Genomic DNA, 18004 nt, shown 5'->3' with positions numbered 1-18004 from the left:
AATTGGCGGCTTGTCTGGGGCGGGTGGAGTGCGGTGCCACACCCCTTCAGATGCGACGACTGTGAGTCGGAGCGATAGCTGTGCAGAACAAAATATGATGGACCCAGACAAGGATACAGAAGCTGGAAAAGTGACAGGGGATGCTTCGAAGGCGTTAAGGAATAAACGATGTCGAGAAGGTCGAGGTGCAAGCATTGCACTCACCCAATGCTGCAGAGGCGCAGTCTGTCCAGGCTGGATGACTAAGCTGGCAGTCCTCCCTGGCGAGTACTTGGTCTGGCACCAGCTCATGCATGCCTCATGCGCGTCAGTCAACGCGATCAATCAACTTACCAAACACAATTAATTCCAACTGCCCCCGAGCTCCATACAACTTCCCATACTACTCAGGCCATGCTATCCCTATCTAAGTCACCATGAACAAATTCTCGGTGGACTATTCGTCCAGCACCAATTCTACACCGGGCAGAACACCCGCTACTCGAGGGACGAATTTTTTGTCCTCCAACCCTCCTCAACTGGCTAGCACCACTCCTATTGCGCCTCCGCCCTCTCAGATCTTCGGCAGCTCTACTTTTGGCACTGGCGTCAGCAAACTCCAGCTCTCCAAACCTACACGATCTCCTCCTCAGCAATCCTCCAGCTTCAAGAACCCTCCACGACCGAAGAATGGCGCTCAACAAGTTTTCTCAAGAGCCAGGGTGGCGGGTGATTACAACGGGGAAGAAGATGAGGACCAAGACATGGATGAAGACGATTATCAGGAGGACTCGAGCCAGTTTCAACAGAGCCGTGGCTTTCGATCCGTCGATCAACGACAACCGGTTTCACTGATGAAATTCAGTACTATGAGCACGAGAGACTCCAGGGTATCTGCGCCGCGTAAATCTTTCCGCAACTCGACGAGAATCTCTGCGCTCCCACACAAAGGGAACGACACAGTTGTACTCAATCTCGCTAGGGATATGGGAACCAGGGCGCGACCAGCCTCTATCACGGAACCAGATGAGGTGATCCTCGAAACAGAACAAATCCTCCGGGAACTAGACGAACAATCTCAGTACCTCAAAGACCGTGAAAATATACACCAAGCTATCGCAGAATATGTTTACAGTCTGATCAAGGAATGGCAACGGTTTGCTGAGCCAGATCGGCCTTCGCTGGATAGCAACGACATCGGTCCACAACCCACCGCTCCCCATTTTACGAAGGCCAACTATCTCGCTTCACTCCTCCTCGTCCTTCGCCATCCCCCACCCTCGCCAGATAACGTGGCCATTCCGACCCCTCGAGTCCTGCTCGATTGGCTTGACAATTATCACGTCTCTTACGATCAAATGCACAGAGCAGTTGCCTCTGCTCGACCTAACTGCACTTCACATGAGCTTTTTTGGGACGCTGTTCAGAGTTTGACGCTGCGAGGCAAATTGCAACAAGTCATGCAGCTGTTCGCAGATGCCGACTTCAGGTATGCGGCTTCCGCCATGGATGACGGTGCAGACGGTGCCGGGTACAAGGGTGCTCAACTTCAGACAGTGCAAAGCGTCATTTACCGAGCTCGGGTTCTGCTCAACTCCTGCCCAGCGATTCAGTCGGGTGACTGGAATGTTGCCGGTCCAGAGTGGAATGTCTTTCGCACCGCTGTTGAAGCTGCACTGGACAATTTGTCTGACGAGGTCAGTGGTCGGGATGAAGACGAGTCTCCCTTCGAGGCTGAGAACTTTGGCTTGCGCAAGCCCGAAACGGGTCTTCTGGGACAGGTGGGCCAAAAATCATCATCCAACCTTCCTTGGACCGTCTTTCAGAACCTGAAGATTCTGTACAGCATACTTCTCGGCAGTGCTGAAGAGATTGCAGCTCAATCACAAGACTGGCTCGAGGCCGCTACCTCACTGACCATATGGTGGGATGGCGCCGCAGATACTGCAGCAGTAGCGCAGTGGAGTTTCGACGTTAGTCGGGCTAATAACCTGACCAAACAGGACGAAGACTTCAATCCTTACCTAGGACGTTTAAGGGACGCCTTCCTCTGTGTTACTGACCCCAATGACAAAAATTCCTTCCAGATCAATGCCATGTCCCCAGTCGAGGTAGGCTTGGGCTGCATTTTACAAGGAAGTAGTCAAGGCGCCTTGACGATTCTCCGTACCTTGTCTCAGTGCATTGCTTCATCCGTGGCGGAAGTTGGAGCCAAAGCTGGCTGGTTGGAAGAAGAACCACAGGCTCGACCAACAGGTCTGAGTGAAGATGATCTCATGGTCCTCAGCTATGGCGCTCCCAAGCAAGGAATTTCCAAAGATGACTTATTGTTGTCATATGCCGAACGGCTTTTCGAGAAAGCAGCCCTACATCTTCCGGACGGCTCTTCGGTAGAAGGCTGGGAAGTTTCGATATCCATTGTTACGCGCCTGGACGACCGCGAGGCGATGCACACGGCCGTGAGCAATTTTGTTGAGCAACTACAAGTCACTACTCAAGATCGTACCGAGAAACTCACGAATCTCTGCTCCGATCTAGGATTGCAGGATGAAGCGAGGAAGGTTTCTGATAGATTCGGCGACTATCTCGTGGACAATACTGAGGAGTATGGTACTGCCTTGCTATGCTATGCGAGAAGTCACGCAAGCCATAAGATCCGACAGTTGATAGATGTCCTGGTCAGTTATTCGCTGGTACAGTCAAGAGCGTATCCCCCGGAGAAGGAAATGGACGATGGACTACGGAGCCTAGTGGGAAATCCCAAGACGGCGCTTGTCGATATTGCGGAGGTCGACCCTGAGGCGGCTGAGATGCTGCAATTCTACCTGGTGGGTTACGCTTGTCTACGGCGGTTTTATAATCTACGCGACGATGAATCTGGCGATGGGAGGACGACGAATTCGCGCCCTCTCGCGCGAAGGAGAGCGGCCGCGAGAGCGCTTGTGGCGGCGATCAATTCCGCAGCAGATTCCATTTATGGCGGGCTATATGATCCAGAGCGACAGAGTGCGATTCAAGTCGACGGATTGCTGACGCTCTTGGGTGAAGCCACCGCCCTTCTCTCCCACCGCCAAGACATCATCGCATCCAGCTACCCAGCGAAGACAGGAAACAGTTGGGAAAAGAAAAGAATATTTACGACTGAACAAATCTATGCGTTGCTAGCGGCAATCGAGGATCTTTCTACTGTCTCTGAGCGCGTCTACGGTGCGACCGAGGAGTGTCTGGCCGCTGCGATCAGAGAATACCACGGATCACGGCCGCCAAGTCCAAGAACGGTGCTGAAAAAGTCCATGAGCAGCGGAAGTGGGAGTGGTTTCTCTTACTCGCTTATGGGCAGCGAGATGCTGGGTAGGAGCATGACCACCGACATGACAAGCGCGAGTGGTAGTGAAGTTTTAGTCCGAGGGCCAAAGGGCCAAAAGGCGAAGGGCAAAGAGGCTGACGTCCCAAAGGAGAGGAGATGGGACTGGAGGGACCAGTTTTCCGGGGAGGATGTACGTGGACAGGATATTGTCAAGGCGTTACGAACGGGGCTGGCAGAGGAGTTGAGCCATGCCGAGCTCGACGAAGGTGTTTCACTGTGAAGGACCAAGTCACAGCGCGCAGCCAGCCCCTCTGAGGGAAAACAGTGACGAGGGAGACAGAGCGGGAGAGGGAGCCCTTGGCAGAGATAGCCAGTCTGTGTCTCACTGCAAGCGACTGCAAAGGACAGCAAGGGCCACCCTGTTTCCCGTGAGGTTGAGATGGAAAGAAGATTCAAACCTTTTTCCGCGTCCTAAGGGCCAGGCAGAGACAGACAGAGAGACAGACAGACAGAGATTGTGGTGTTCAAGGGCGCTCCAGCCATTACCGACCAGTCTATTATAGGACGGCATCCGTCCGCCAGCCAGCCAGACAGCGACCCAGCTCAAAAAAGACCGTCGGCAATCCCGCTCCCAGTTCGCACGAGCTTCAATTCTGAATTCAATGTATGAAAACAATACGAGACAATAGACCAGGCTAGACGAGGCCAAGGGTCTTTGATCAATCGTCATGACAACCGAGACTTGAGAAATTAATTGGGAGAAAATACGAGTACAAGTACAAGTGGCGCAACAAACAGCGCGCATCCTGTGGTCACCGCATCTCTTCCATCCAGCGTAATTGAAGTCATGAATTGATCATTTGGTCGCAAATGCACACAAAACGGAGTCCATCGTAGCGCAAGTTCATTTCAATACAGGTGCAGTGCGGTACGGTACAGTGCGATTCGAATCAAAAAAAAAAAAAGGAACAATACATTCCCTCCGTTGTCTTGCTTTGAAAACCTTGTCTGGTGTCTGATAAATGTCTGTTGGGGCCGTCAATATCCCCGTCTTGTCAGCATTGAACAGCCTCGTAAAGGAGAGACAAATGAAGAGAAAAACCCTGTTGCAAAAGAGATTTTGTACAAGAAACGAAAAAATAAAAACCATAGGAGCAGAACATGAATAGTGAATATTCCCCCTTCGCCATGACTTTAGTTCCATTTTCCGTGCCGTGCCGCCATCATGTGCGTATCATCTTTCATATGCCATGAGTGGCCACGCCACCTACCTGACCATCATCGTCCGCGGTAAGGGAGAGAAAGCGCAGTGGTCATCAGGCCCCTTTTCTCGAGGCCCACGGTGGCCTTGCTGCCTCTCTTTTTGCCCTCCATCTTTGTCTTTTCAGAGTGGCCACCCACTCGTCTCAAAGCCAAAGTTCATTGCAAGGAACTCGTCTCCGAATCCAAACGCCATAAGCTCGTCATTCGTAAAATCCATGGGAATCATGTCTCCTCCAGGTCCGGGCATCATATACGGCATCATAGGTGCCGCTTGATCATAACCAGCAGACATCTGATTGATGCCAGGCAGCATGCCGTTAGGTTGAGCCGGGTTATTCATGATGGTATGAGACCACTGCTGTTGTGGTGCGGGTTGAGGTTGAGGCATTACAGGGCCAGGTCCAGGAGCTGGGCCCATCGCTGCTTCGGAGAGCATCTGCAGGCCACTCCGTGGCGGACCTTGTTGCTGCTGGTGAGGCTGTGGAACACCTCCATCAACAGAACCGCGGTGTTGTGAATTCCATGCCAAATTTGTCGGATCCTGCTGAGGTGGAACAGCCTTGTATGTGTTTGGCGGTTGTTGCGACTGTGACATATTGTTCCCAGCGCGAGCGTTGATGATTCCGTTCGCTGGCGTCCTCTGTCTTGAGACTGGCCCACTTCCATTATTCACCGAGTCTATTCTCTTCATGTGCCAGCTCTTGAGCATATTAAAAATTAATGTGAACTTGTGCGCCACGCGGGACATCCCTCCTTCGCAAGCCTTGCTAAGCGCCTCTATCATTCGGTCCAAATAGTATTCCACCTTCAAATCTTTGTTCTTAAAGATGATGTTGAATTTAGAACCCTTGGCCGACACAGCGGAATACATCTTGATCAAAGCGACGGCGGCGTAAGAGTTCCGAACAAAGAAAAGGGTCGGTAAAGCCCGCAGAGCCGGGACGTCCATGGCCAAGAAGGCGTCGAACGCCGAATGTGCCGAGTTGATACAGGTGGTAAGGGCTTCTATATGAGCTGGCGTGACATTATCTGGGTCCGGAGGGCCATCAATCGGGGTGGAGATGTAGGGAGGTCGAAAGTCGTCAATATTATGGTTGTGGTGCATGGCGATTTCGTGCATATACAGATTGAGAATTCCTTCAGTGTGTTGGATGATGGGCTTCTTGATCATTTCTTTAGTGGTGGCGTGTTGCCACTCGACCAGTTGGCGCTCGAATGTCTTTAGATGGTATTGGGTTTGTGGGTCGGTCAACGACAACGGCGAAGCCGGGTCATCCATGGAGAATTGAAACCCGATATCTTCAGCGATGTGTTGTCCACGCACGAGATGACAAAAGTACTTGTCCGAAGGATGCGCGTCCGGCGAAGAGGTGAGGATATCAATACACTCGTCGGCGTAAGGACTCCAGCGGATGAGTAGCGGCCGTCGGAGAGACATGGACGAACTGGAAGGTAGGGTCAGAGTGGAACAGGGCCAGTTTGGGGATATACTCACTTGGAACACATATAATAGCAACCCAGCCAGCATCGTCGTACCTCCACGCTATTTGGATCCGACAGCGGTCTCTTGTTCTCATGATACGGTCGCCATATGCTTCCCCCACCGCGCCTCGATCTTTTACCCATGCCCAGGTCCAGAGCCATTACAGCAGCAATGTGGATCAGCTGGTTGAAGTTGAGCTCTTCGTATTTTTCTGGAGGCTGATAGAAGCAAGTCGTGACTTGAATGGTTTGAACCAACTCCAGCGACTTTTCTCCCCGGATAATGACCTTGTCGGCGAGCACTCTCGTGATTTCCAAAATCAGGCCAGGTTGAAGATCTGGTCGGACGGTACCCGAAGCGACAGCAAGCACAGCAAGGAAGAGGATGGGTCTGTTTTTGCGAATTTCATCGGCGTGGGTACCGTGTGGAAACACAACTATCGGCAGATGCTCGCACATTTCTGCCATATAACGATCGAAGCATTTTCTGGCGGTGGTGATGTCAATGAGACCGCGTTCGATCGGATCCACACTTGTCGGTTCATCAGCCTTGGTTGTATGTTCCAGAACAGGTTGATAGGTATTGGCGTGACCTATGGGGGGCTTGAACGACGGAGCGGAGGATTTATGTAGCTCTCCCCCAAAGTACTCATAGTCACTTGTAATCTTCCTCTTGACCCCTTGTTGCGGCGAATGTGCGTGCCCTGATGACGGCGGTGGTGGTTGTGGCGGCTGCGGCGGTGGAGGTTGGTGCCATTGACCTCCGAATGAGTGTACGCGGGCATCCTGGGAGGCAGGGTGTGATACCGGTATGGTTGGGTCAACACCAACATCGGGCTCAGCTCCTCCTCTTGCCGCCAAAGTGGCCGTGAGAGCATCGATTTTCTTTTCCAACTCGGCCACTCGGCTGTCTGTCTTCTTCTGCCTCTTCCGGCTGGGAGCGGTCACGATGCATTGTCTGTTTGCCTTTGCACATCTCTTGCAGGATCCCGTGGGATGGTTGTCGTCGGGTTCGCATTTCACCTTGAGCTGTCGACACGCTTCACACGCGCGCGGTCTTTTAATGTCATTAGGGTCATTGGGATTACCGGAAGGGCTTTGGTCATCAGGGCTTTCCTGCGTATGTGAAGTGGTGGGGTAGTAGTTGGGAGTTTGGATGGATTGGTACGAGTTGTTGGGCGATGGCTGAAGAGACGGTTGCAGAGGAGAATAGGCACCAGGAGCAGGATTGTGGTAGTGCTGCTGAGAGTCGCGAGGTTTAGGAGGACTGCTCAGGTTAGAGCCTCGCAAGGCTGGATCGATGTGATTGAATGTGTCGATGCTGGCCATCGAGTCTCGATACTACAGTACTAGCCTGTGATTGTTTGATCGAGTCGGGTCGGCGATGGTTGATGGCGACTCGCCGTCGATAGGATCCGGAGCGCCGATGGAGACAGCTTCCTCTTTATTTCCCAAAACACCCTGCAGACATTTGTGTCGCCATCAAGCAGTTGAGAAGAGGGTGATTTGAAAAGGCAGCCATCCAGGGACAAATGGGATGTGAGACTGCTTCGTTGCACGGGTTCGTGGGCAGGGTAGAGGTTGTGGTCAGGCAAGTCCGGCGTTGGGAGACTGATGCGATTCCTGCCCTCCGTCAGACATGACGACCTTTTGGGGGGACAGGGGGGCAAGAAGAGGAGAGGAGAGAGGAGCGCGCGGCCGAGAGCGAGAGCCAGGGTGTGGGTGCTCGGGACTACTGTAACTCGTCCATAGGCGGTGGTGAGCGCAACCAACAAGGACGTGCCTAGCTGCTAAGTACTTCGGCGACCCGCGCATGGCTCTCCTGAGCCTAGGGAGCTCATTGGGTGCTCACGCAGCCTAGATGCATTATGTAAACTACCCTTATCCGGCTCGCCTAACTGTTGTCCTAGGCACTAGGTCCCTAAGTTCCCTAAGTGCACAGCCACTCAATAATCAATCTGCTTGGAAGCTCAACCCAAGCTTTTAATATAATATTAATAGCAAATCTCACTCCCCTAAGTGGTAAAATTAGGCCTCTTGTGCTACAAATATCAATGGCGCCGCTCAGCACGAGTCTGACTGGCCATGATCACGTATTTCAAGGATCCTCTACTGTTTTGTCCAGACTCCAGAGGACTCTATATAGAAGTTGAGACTGACTGATACCTTTTGGCCTGCGAGATATGGATACCGTTTCCAGGCCTGGTGAAACCATGACATATCGAACCCTCGTAGCTGGAAATGTCACACTTTATGTTTTGTATGAGGGATCGTGCGAGTCATTCGGCTTGTTGTCGTGCTAAGTGGAAAATATCCATTCAAATATCAACCCCAGGCTTGCAGCTAAGCTCTCCCTCCCAATTCAACACTTTCGCTGGAACCCAAAGCAAGATACTTCACGAACAATATACGCCGCCGAGCATCGTTCGTTTTCACATCATCAGTCATGCATGATTCTTCCCGCAGAGAATCAAAAGGAGAGCCGTGTGTGCATCCATCATCCTAACAGCTTATGCACCGGGCATTCTGCTTTCCGTCCCAACCATTCCAAAATGCAGCTCCTGTGGAATTTACACAAGCACTCCAACCTGACCAATTCATCGCCCACATCATATTCAACCATGCAGATTGAACACTCTTGAACCTGGCCGTCTTCTTGCGAAACGCAATCTTTCTCGGTGGCTATAAACGTAAGCATTTGCAGTCGATGCGGTAATACTTGGGGGTCCGGCTGTGAGATATAACCTCCTGTTTCAGAGCTCTCAGCTGCCACCACGTTGCTAGATTCGGCACGGTAGGTTGGATCACGAGCGTTAATGCAGTCCATTATATGTGTTTCACGGGCCGTTTCGTCGCCATTTGGACCGCGAGGGGGTAGAACCCGTCGACAGACTGGGCACATATCGCTTTCCTTCAGCCGTGGGCGCCCCGACGAGCTATCATTAACGTCATGTGAGGATCGAGGGTGGGGTCGACGCAGCTGTGTCGTGATGTCGAATAATTCATCACGAGGGTGTCGGCTCTCCGGATAGCTTGGGCGCGGACGGTTGGATGTCAAGCGTCCGTCTTGGGGTGAATAATCCTGTACGGATCAGAAGGCTAGCATTGAAAAGGGAAAAATGATACATACCCGAGATGGTCCCACGAATTGGCTTGTGCCTGCAGATATTGGTGATGCTTGGAAACGATATCTCGTAGGTGATGGTAGTTCTCTATACGCACCAAACCATCCTAAAGCATCCGTCCTGGCCTCTAGACTGCCATATCCTGGCCCAGTGGCACGGTGCTGGTTTTGAAGATAGGGATTGCCCTAAAAGAGCAAAAGTCAGCGTGATATTCTACATCGTACAACAACAGGCTTACCACCACCACAGGACTCCTGGTGTAATCTCCTATTCCCAAAGAGTGGCCTCTTGGCCTAGCGTCGTGGTTCACTACATGACCCAATCCTAAAGTTTGCCGTCCTCCGGCGCCCCATGGAGCTTCACGAGATGTGAAATCGGGGACGGGCGGATACCTCATGAGAGGGTCGGGCTGAGGGTCAGGTACACAGGGATTGCATAGTCGCACCTTCTCTCCGCCCTCTAACTGACCCTGAGCACCATAGGAATATGGGCTTAACGAGCTCCGAGATGGGTTGGCGTCATTGTCGGTCCCGCTGGAATCCAGTGATTCCGAGCGGTGCGCTCCAGAACTCACGGGAGAAGTAAACACATCAGGACCCGGAGGGTGGACGATAAACTGTCGGGGGATTGTGATTCGATGGGGTGAACAATCATTACAGACGACCCTGCCGCACTTTCTGCAATGATGGCGCCTAAACATCCACGTAAAGGGCCGTTTGCAGATAGGACACTCGTTGACCTCAGAATCAGGCTGCCATTTCGGCACCACGAATCGTCGTGAACTTTCTGACGACGACCTGCTCACCCGATTGCCTCGAGGTGTTTGCGGGGGTTGCGGTGGGGGCGGCGGCGGCGGCGGCGGAAGAGGAGGAGGTGGTGAATCTGTCAGATCTATAACCTCTGGGTAGTGTCGGTCGATGTTGGTATCAGATGAGACCTGACGCCGGGACGTGAAAGGAGGTGGAGGTCCATGAGGGGTATCGTAGTTCAATCTGCGATCGTGAAAGGCACTACTGTTTGCTCTTCTCCTGCCATCTTCATGTGTTGTTGAGTTGGTAAGCCTCCTCTTGCGATCTAGCGCGATGATGCTTCGCCTTCGCTCTTCATTGGCCTGTTCAGCGGCAGAGAGGGGGAGGGGAGGAAGGCGGTCTCGTAGAACGGCAGGGAGCAGCGAACTACTCGGGCCAATTCCTGTGCCAGAGCCAGAGCCCGAAGCGAGGGGCCGCGAGGCTGGTAGGTCGGGCAGCGGTCGTTGAGTTGATGTTTCTGTGGTCATCTCAGAGCGTCTAGAAGGGTGAGTGACATGGCGAGTATGATGACAGGAAGCCTCCTGGTCAGATTCATTGTAGCTGCTCTGTGAAGTGATCGAGTCCGATGAAGACATGGCCTTTCTTCAATGTTGGAGTGCAACGGCAAAGATGGCAATGCAGCCTGGTTACCTAGAATCTTGACACTCAAAAAGGAGGAAGTGCAGATAAGGCACGTGTCAAGGACAGTGATGACGGTGGCGGAAAGCGGACATATCACGGAGGTTGAAACGCGCACGGGCGGAACAGAATGGGAGTTAAGAGGGCAGAGCAAGGCGTGTCTCCTCTACAGATACCCGGTGATAGATGGCATGATACATGGACTGGAAGAATTGCATGTGGCCACCCCGGCAGATGCTGTGTCGTATCGCAAGTCCGGGATACGTAGGGTGCCTCCTAGGTACCTAGATAGGTGGATGACGATAATGAGGGTGGAAAGAACACCACTCAGGAATTGCTCTTTACAAGTACAAGCAAATCCTTAGCAACAGAGCACGTGCTTTCCGAGGAGTGTTGGGTTGCCGTCGCCCCGTCAGTTTTAAGCAAAGCATTGTCTCGGAATAATGATCAAGACTGGGGCCTAGTGTTAGGTTGACTGCTGGGTGGCTGCCCTGGGGGCACAACCTGAGTCATTTGGGGGATTGACTTACTAGTCCCCAAGTAGTAGAGAGGGGCTAGGTGGCCACTTATGTACAAGTTGGTGGCTCGGATGATCCTGTGCACCAGAAATAGACCGAGCACCACCGAGAAAATGAACCCGAGTGAAAGCAGGAGGACGCCACAGGGTCGCTCATAGCGGCAACTTCCCAGCTGAGACCTCCTCAAACAACATCTCCAACGAGGGAAAAAAAAAACGTCTTCATCCGAGGACATGCTCCTTCTCATTGGCCCCTGGAGTTTCCCTTCCATCAGGTTTCGTCTTCTGCGGCAGCGGTGCCTGCGTTCTGCGTTCCTCACCACCTCCATCCACCTTTCTCAACGTTCGCTTCAGGTTTAACACAACTGTTACTTGGATTTATCTTATCCTTTCACTATTGTAATCCATAGCATCTCCATCCACTTTACTATTTCCTGCATTCTAGCCATTTCTCTCGTTGAGCATCTACGTCGATACTATAACCACACTGCTAAAAACTCCTCGCACCACATCTGAGACACTCCCGCCAAGCAGATGACGATCGTCTCCCATCCACTCGCTCTTGTCAGTCGCCATTGACGAGCTTCTACATGTGCTTTGCCACTACATCTGCCTTGCCCCCATCGCAGGCGGCTGATTGCTAGGAAGAGACATCTAATCTGACTGCGTTCTCAATTCTCGACTACTTCAACCTCGACTTTCTCGAAGCGTGTCCACCACGCGACCAGACCAGATGTTAGGGTAGACGGAGGATTATCGCCTGGGAAGAGGAGGCACAAGGTCTATAGCGCAGAAATGACTTCGACTAACCTAGACGGATATCGAGGTGCTGGCCGTGCACGGATATTCGAGGAGAAACAGTGTCGGCGTCGTCTGCGCTGGAGAAAGGATTGGTCCGGCACACTCACCATGGTCGTTTTGCTCCTCGTCCTATGCGCGTCTTCCGTCCGCGCCGCCTATGTTGAATTCCACAATTGTCTGGACAGCAATATTGTCGATTCGAGTCCGCGCATCCTACAATTTGACCCTTTAAATGTATCCGCCGTGTTCAATAGCTCTTCAACCTCGGACCGGCACCATCTGAATATCACAATTTATGGCAATGTCACTGGAAAGGCCACTGAACAGCCTTATCCCCCTCCTGATGATCCATCGTGGAACGATCCAAATGACACCTTTGGAAAGATCCCCGATTTGAGCGAGTCAAACAACAAGTACACCACCCTCTTCGCCCATGTCAACTTTCTAGGTTACACTCCATGGAATGCAGATCCTTCGCGATTTTGCGAGTCCGTAGTCCAAGGCGAATGTCCCTTGGCTCCCGCCTTCTTCGTCAACCAGAGCGACCTGGACCGCTTATCCGCATTCTCTGTCGCGCACGATTTATCCTCCAGTTACGCCTTTGCCTCACTTCAAGCCACGTTGAGAGTTCAGTCAGGTGATGCAAACGGGCAATACTACAGTTGCGTCACCGCCACAATCACTCCTGACCTAGGAGGGTCTCTCAATGCCATACTCAGATTTGTACCGCTCGTGGTGTTGATCGTGGTCGGAGTCGCTACCATCGCCGCCGCCATTCTGAGTCCGTGGGGGTCCGTGGACCTGTTTCATTGGAGCAGCAATTTTGGGCGTGACGAAGACTTGCTACGTCTAGTTACTCCAGGATTCGGGGACTGCTTGCAATACGTTCAATTTGTTGTGCTGACTGGCAGTTTGTCCTTGAATTATCCTGGTTTCTATCAACCGGCAGTAAGCCGCGTCTCATGGTCCTCGCTTATGTTCAACGAGAGTTTTGTGACTGGCGGAAATGGCACACAGAGCGTGGTAGACGGTATCTACGAATATCGTCAGGGCACCAAATATGGTCTTGATCGAATGAGCCAACTGGTCGGCATGACCTCGGACAAAGATGTCTGGGCAGATATGATCGTCTGGCTGGTGGTCATTGTTGCTGCCGTCTCAATTCTGACGCAAATGGGATTCGCGGTCCGCTGGATCTACCGAAAGATCAAGAGGGAGCCGCCAGAGGATCTCCGTTCCAAAAACGGACCGTTCACGGCTGGAAATGTCGTCCGGCTGGTTATGAACTTCTTCTTGCTACCTCTAGCATCACTGTCTTTCTATCAGCTCCTGATTGCAGGGAAAGGGCCAGCATACTCCGTCGCATTAGCAGCCGTGGCGCTGGTTGTCGTCATCGCTTTTTTGATCTGGGTACTGTTGTTGTTTGTTCGGACGAGACCACGCTCGTTCCTCTTCGACGATTTTCTGATGGTACTCGCCTACGGACCTCTATACAACACCTACTGTGACGACGCCGCTACTTTTGCGCTGATTCCGCTTGTCGTTAACTTTGTCCGCGGCATTGCAATTGGAGGTGTCCAGCCGTCTGGCATCGCGCAAATCGTGCTACTGGCAATATGTGAGATTGTTCTGATTCTTACGATCAACGCTTTCCGGCCATTTCCATCAGCCACCTCCATGAACATCTATCACACTTGTTTTTCGGTCATCCGACTCATCACCATTCTGCTTTCTATAGCTTTTGTGCCTACATTGGACGTTGGAGATTCGTCGAGAGGCTGGATCGGGTATGCAATCCTCATTATTCATGCTTGCACCATGGTTTTTGGGTTCTTCCTGAATGCCGTACAAACTTTGGTCGAAGTCATTGCTCGTCTTGCTGGCGCTGGCGGACGGGATGAAGCAACAGGGGCCGCTACTAGAGGTGGGTTGAACAAGGTGTTTGGAATGCGACAACTTTCTCGACGGATGCCGCGGCGGGCTACCCAGGACCCGCGCCATAGCATGTCATCGAACGCGGCCATGCTGAACACGGTTGAAAATGATCACCAGAAGCTACAGATGGCCAAGACTAGGTCTCGCAGTGTTTCGGCGGCGTCGGGCGTTCTGTTAGAGAGCGGCGTGCACTCCAACAGGATCAGCCAGAACCTTGATGGCCGCCTTGTTGGCAACGCGACGCCAGATAGATCCAGCAGGGGATCAAGGCGACTTACCGTTCGCCTTAGTGGCGCTGGATCCCTGGGGGGAATTGTCGGTATTCAAAGACAGGTGGAACAAAAGGACCCATACTATCGACCGCCGCGCAGAAACACAATGGATGCACTCGCCGGAGCCGACAGTCGCCCAGATCTAGCCCAAGCGTCATTGAAAGGCGCTAAAGCAAGTGAAGGAGCGGTCGAAGACGACGTCGGCGAAGGACCTTCTACTCCGATGCCTGTGGAAAATGATGACTTTGAAGACATTAGCAACGATTTGACGAGGACAAAGACCGACTATGCCGTGAGAGAAGTTGACTTCTATTACGGCGTTCGTGGAGCCGCTCTTTCTAACAGCGGGACGCGGAAGCTCAAAACTGGGCCGGCCGATCCAACAGGGCCTGTATCCACAGCCACCGGATGGTTCAAAAATCTTTTGGGTGGCAAGACAAAAGAGAAGAACAAGGGATTCGAGGTGGTCAGGAGTGCCCGCGCTCCTCCTCCAGGGCTATTTCCACCACCTGCTCCTGTCCGGGAATCTCAGGTTACTGAACCCTACCACGACGACGTCCGAAGCGTAGAAGAGAGCCAGACCGATCAAAATACCGTGGGAGTCTCGTCTCCCCCTCCACAACCCAAGGTCCAGAGACAGAGTCACCATCAAAGTGTCTATGATGACATCTCCGTTGCAGGTTCTGACGACGATGAGGAAAATGAGGAACCAGAAAGTCCCGTCTCGGCAAGGCCGCCATCGTTGCCCCTGATCGAATCCGTGGGTGGTATCGAGTTGCCCAGTCGCATTGGGTCGGAGGCTTCAAGAAAATCCCGCGGAAAGCCCCCGCGCGCACCTGAGACAGACATCCCAGCAGTTCCTGCCATTCCTAGGAAGAGTTCACGACGACAATCAGGTGGCGATTCGGGCGACAGAGGACTGGCTGACTCTGCGTTGTCTACCTTACGTCCGGCAGACTTCTCATCCCGAAAAGCGCCAACGTCGACGTTGGGTACTAGCCGTATCCCTTTTGCGAATACACAGCCTTCAACATTTCGCAACAAGAGATACTCGACTGGGGCAGAATCGACCACGTCGAGCGTGCTTCGCGATGGAGACGAGAATGCTACCGTGCACCCCTCATATACAACTCAGATGCGCCAGTCGGCCACATCCGCGTTAGGGACCCACGGAGCCGATCTTCGCAATGAGCGACCGTCAAATATGGGTTTTGTGCAACAACACAGAGCAAGCGACCATATCCACCAAAGTCCGGATTCGCCAGAGTTCGAAGGTAGCACCGCAGAAGTCCATGGGCGTCCGGCATACTGAGCGACGGATTGACCATGGGCCTTTGGCGGGCATTACGAAGTTCACGACCGTTTTGCAGAATAGATATTGTGCGGAGGGCTCTAGATGATTGGAGACAATCGTCTGGTGCGGAACTACGTCGAGGGTACACGAATCTGGCAGTCTTGTTGCAATCAGTGGTCAACAAGAGAACTGAGCCAGGGGCAATCAGAACTTTCGTGTTGGGCTTGTGGGAAAAACTACACTTTGGGTTTGATTTTTTGCCAGTTTGATGAGCGCGGCGTTCGGACCTGAGCATAAGGGAATGATGTATTAGGCCTATTCTTTGACACATATATGTAATTAATAGTGTCCCTGGTCTCTCTGTCTCTCCCCTGTCCGCGCAAGTGTTTTGCAGTGCCTCTGCGTTCAAGCTGTGGAAATTGGAGATTTAGGAATAGAGACCCCAGCCTGGGCGTATATCCTGTCCTTGTACGAACAACTTGACCTGCCTCTCGATTCTTCACCTCAGATTGATCCGCCTTTCCCACAACATCCTCAACAAGAAATCAGCATGGGCGGCAAAGAGAGATAGCACACTACCAAGCCAACTTTCCTGGATAGGCCGGAAGAAGACAAGTCGTCCTGTACTATGGTATCATCACCCTGCGCCCTCCTGAGGCTCTTGATGCTGAACTTTCGTTATGTGCCAGAGGATGTCTTCATCGGCCTTGGGACGTTCTAAAAGACAGCCACAGATCCTTGTCCCTACGCCCCTTTGCGCAAAAGCCTTCGCCCAGACGAATTCGACCAGTGCTGTATCATCATTCCGGTCTCCTGACTAGGGTGTGGGAGGCAAGTTGAGGAGGGCTGAGACACACTGGTGAGCGCCACCTTGGGCTATGACTACATGACTGTGGGATTGCCAACCACCATCATCAACCTTCGATATGACACAGCTGGCCCTGAAGGGGGTAGGCGTGGACACAGAACCCACGGCCTGTATAGGCATGGCCGATAAAGGCAGAACCTTCAAATGTGGACGTTTAGGTATCAAATGGCCTGGTAGCTTTGATGCTTTCACCATCTCGTGCACACTCCTCGTGCTGCACGGTCCCTGCACTTAGATCAGAGCGAGGGGTTGACAAATAACGATCGACCGGCAGAGAGCGACTCCGAGGAGTTCAACAAGCTACTTCAGGCACCTGTTGCCCTGACACACTGGACTTGCGGCCTATCTGGGACAAGGTTCGATCGACTCGCGAATGACATGCATGTTTTACAGGCTTTTTATCACCAGAAGATGGGGCTCCTCTCACCCATGCACGAGGCCTGAAGCCAAAAAGAGACAACTGACTTCTGTTTGAGGCCACGTCTGGCAGGTTTGGACCTTAAGGAAGAGATATTCCCCGCCGGTTCGAAGCTAGATCTGCCGAATGAGCAGACCCAATGCGTCGACGGTCTGGCGATGTGGATGGTGAATGCAGGCGCAGATTGGCCAGGAACAAACATGCGGTGTCGTTGTAACAACCACGCTGAGCGTGCAGGCTCTCGGCAAAAGACGACTTGTTCTACTCAGGAATTCAACGAGACTAGCATCCCACGCTCGGCCACAGGTCGGCATGTTCAATCCGGACGTCAGGAATGCGCCTGAACAAGAACATCTTCCCCAGGCACCGCGATACGAGATGGGTCTGGCGCATCCCAGTGCACACGCAAAGGGCCTGCCGTGCTATCCGCACCGCCTAGCAGAGCTGTTTGCAAATCACTTTGCCTGAATCCTTGTCTAGGGCATTTCCAAAATTCCCATGTCGAGCATATAAGAGTTTCGAGGGTCTTGGCCGAGCGGCCGGGGCAAGCCTCGTCCTCACTACCAACCGCCACCAATGCTTTGTGATTTACGTACATTCACCCAAACTCCTGGGGCAAGCGACCTTCTCATTGGCCCTGTAGGAATGTGGCCCTGGACCGCGGAGGCGGGCCTCGAAGCCGGTGTCAAAACTGCCAGGGATGGGCTCCCTCGCCTTGAAACTATTGATCAGCCGTGGGGATCTTCCTCGCCTAATACGAGCGACGAGTATCCAGTGACAGCGGGTGGCATGGGTAGCACAGGTGGCCCGTGCTCTTGTTGCAATCTTGAGACCATCCCCGGATCGCTGTTTGTGTCACCTCCGTCCACACATCTAGATGCACCAGAGGTTACACAGAGAGAATCTTAAGCTGACATGCCAAAGAAAACACACCCAAGATTCAAGAGAGAAAGGTGGCAAACAAGGCGTCCTTTGACGACTGTTCCCTCCGCGGGGTCCTCCGTTCTCTATGGAGCACTCGAAAAAAGTTACTTCTTCCTCCTGCCTCACTAGCCATCTCCTCTCCTGGACACACTCCTTCAGCTCAGCTGGCCTCAAAGGGGGTTGCGGGTCGCGGGTTGAAAGCAAAATCAAGGATTTGAGCTACGTTTTGAGATGGGCTCTTCCCTAATCGTACAATCCACCAAGCACCAAGCACGGAGGTGCTGGGCATACGGCACGGCTCGGACGACTTTGGAGACATTGCCACAGCTCGATCGAGCTAAGCTCGCCTCCTGATCGGTTCATCTTGTCGCACTCTTTCAGGATGGCGAAAT

General features: G+C 52.7%; 3 protein-coding genes across 3 annotated transcripts; 2 read left to right on the top strand and 1 right to left on the bottom strand.

Moving 5' to 3' along the window:
* Positions 1-416: 416 nt before the first annotated feature.
* On the top strand, positions 417-3566 carry AYO21_03986 (hypothetical protein; the record flags this gene model as incomplete). The annotated part of the gene is made up of 1 exon (XM_022653959.1): positions 417-3566. One exon carries the CDS (start codon positions 417-419, stop codon positions 3564-3566), a length of 3150 nt encoding a protein of 1049 aa, XP_022513703.1.
* A 1104-nt stretch (positions 3567-4670) lies between these two features.
* Positions 4671-7360, bottom strand: AYO21_03985 (hypothetical protein; the record flags this gene model as incomplete). Its single annotated transcript, XM_022653958.1, has 2 exons — positions 4671-5994; positions 6045-7360. 2 exons carry the CDS (start codon positions 7358-7360, stop codon positions 4671-4673), a joined length of 2640 nt encoding a protein of 879 aa, XP_022513702.1.
* A 4649-nt stretch (positions 7361-12009) lies between these two features.
* Positions 12010-15420, top strand: AYO21_03984 (hypothetical protein; the record flags this gene model as incomplete). The annotated part of the gene is made up of 1 exon (XM_022653957.1): positions 12010-15420. The coding sequence occupies one exon, from the start codon at positions 12010-12012 to the stop codon at positions 15418-15420; it is 3411 nt and encodes a 1136-aa protein (XP_022513701.1).
* Positions 15421-18004: the final 2584 nt, after the last annotated feature.

This window comes from Fonsecaea monophora (genome assembly GCF_001642475.1).
Source record: "Fonsecaea monophora strain CBS 269.37 chromosome Unknown Scaff21, whole genome shotgun sequence".
NCBI classification, from domain to species: Eukaryota; Fungi; Ascomycota; class Eurotiomycetes; order Chaetothyriales; family Herpotrichiellaceae; genus Fonsecaea; species Fonsecaea monophora.
Note: the sequence above shows the minus strand (reverse complement) of the source record. Positions and strands in the feature narration are given on the sequence as shown.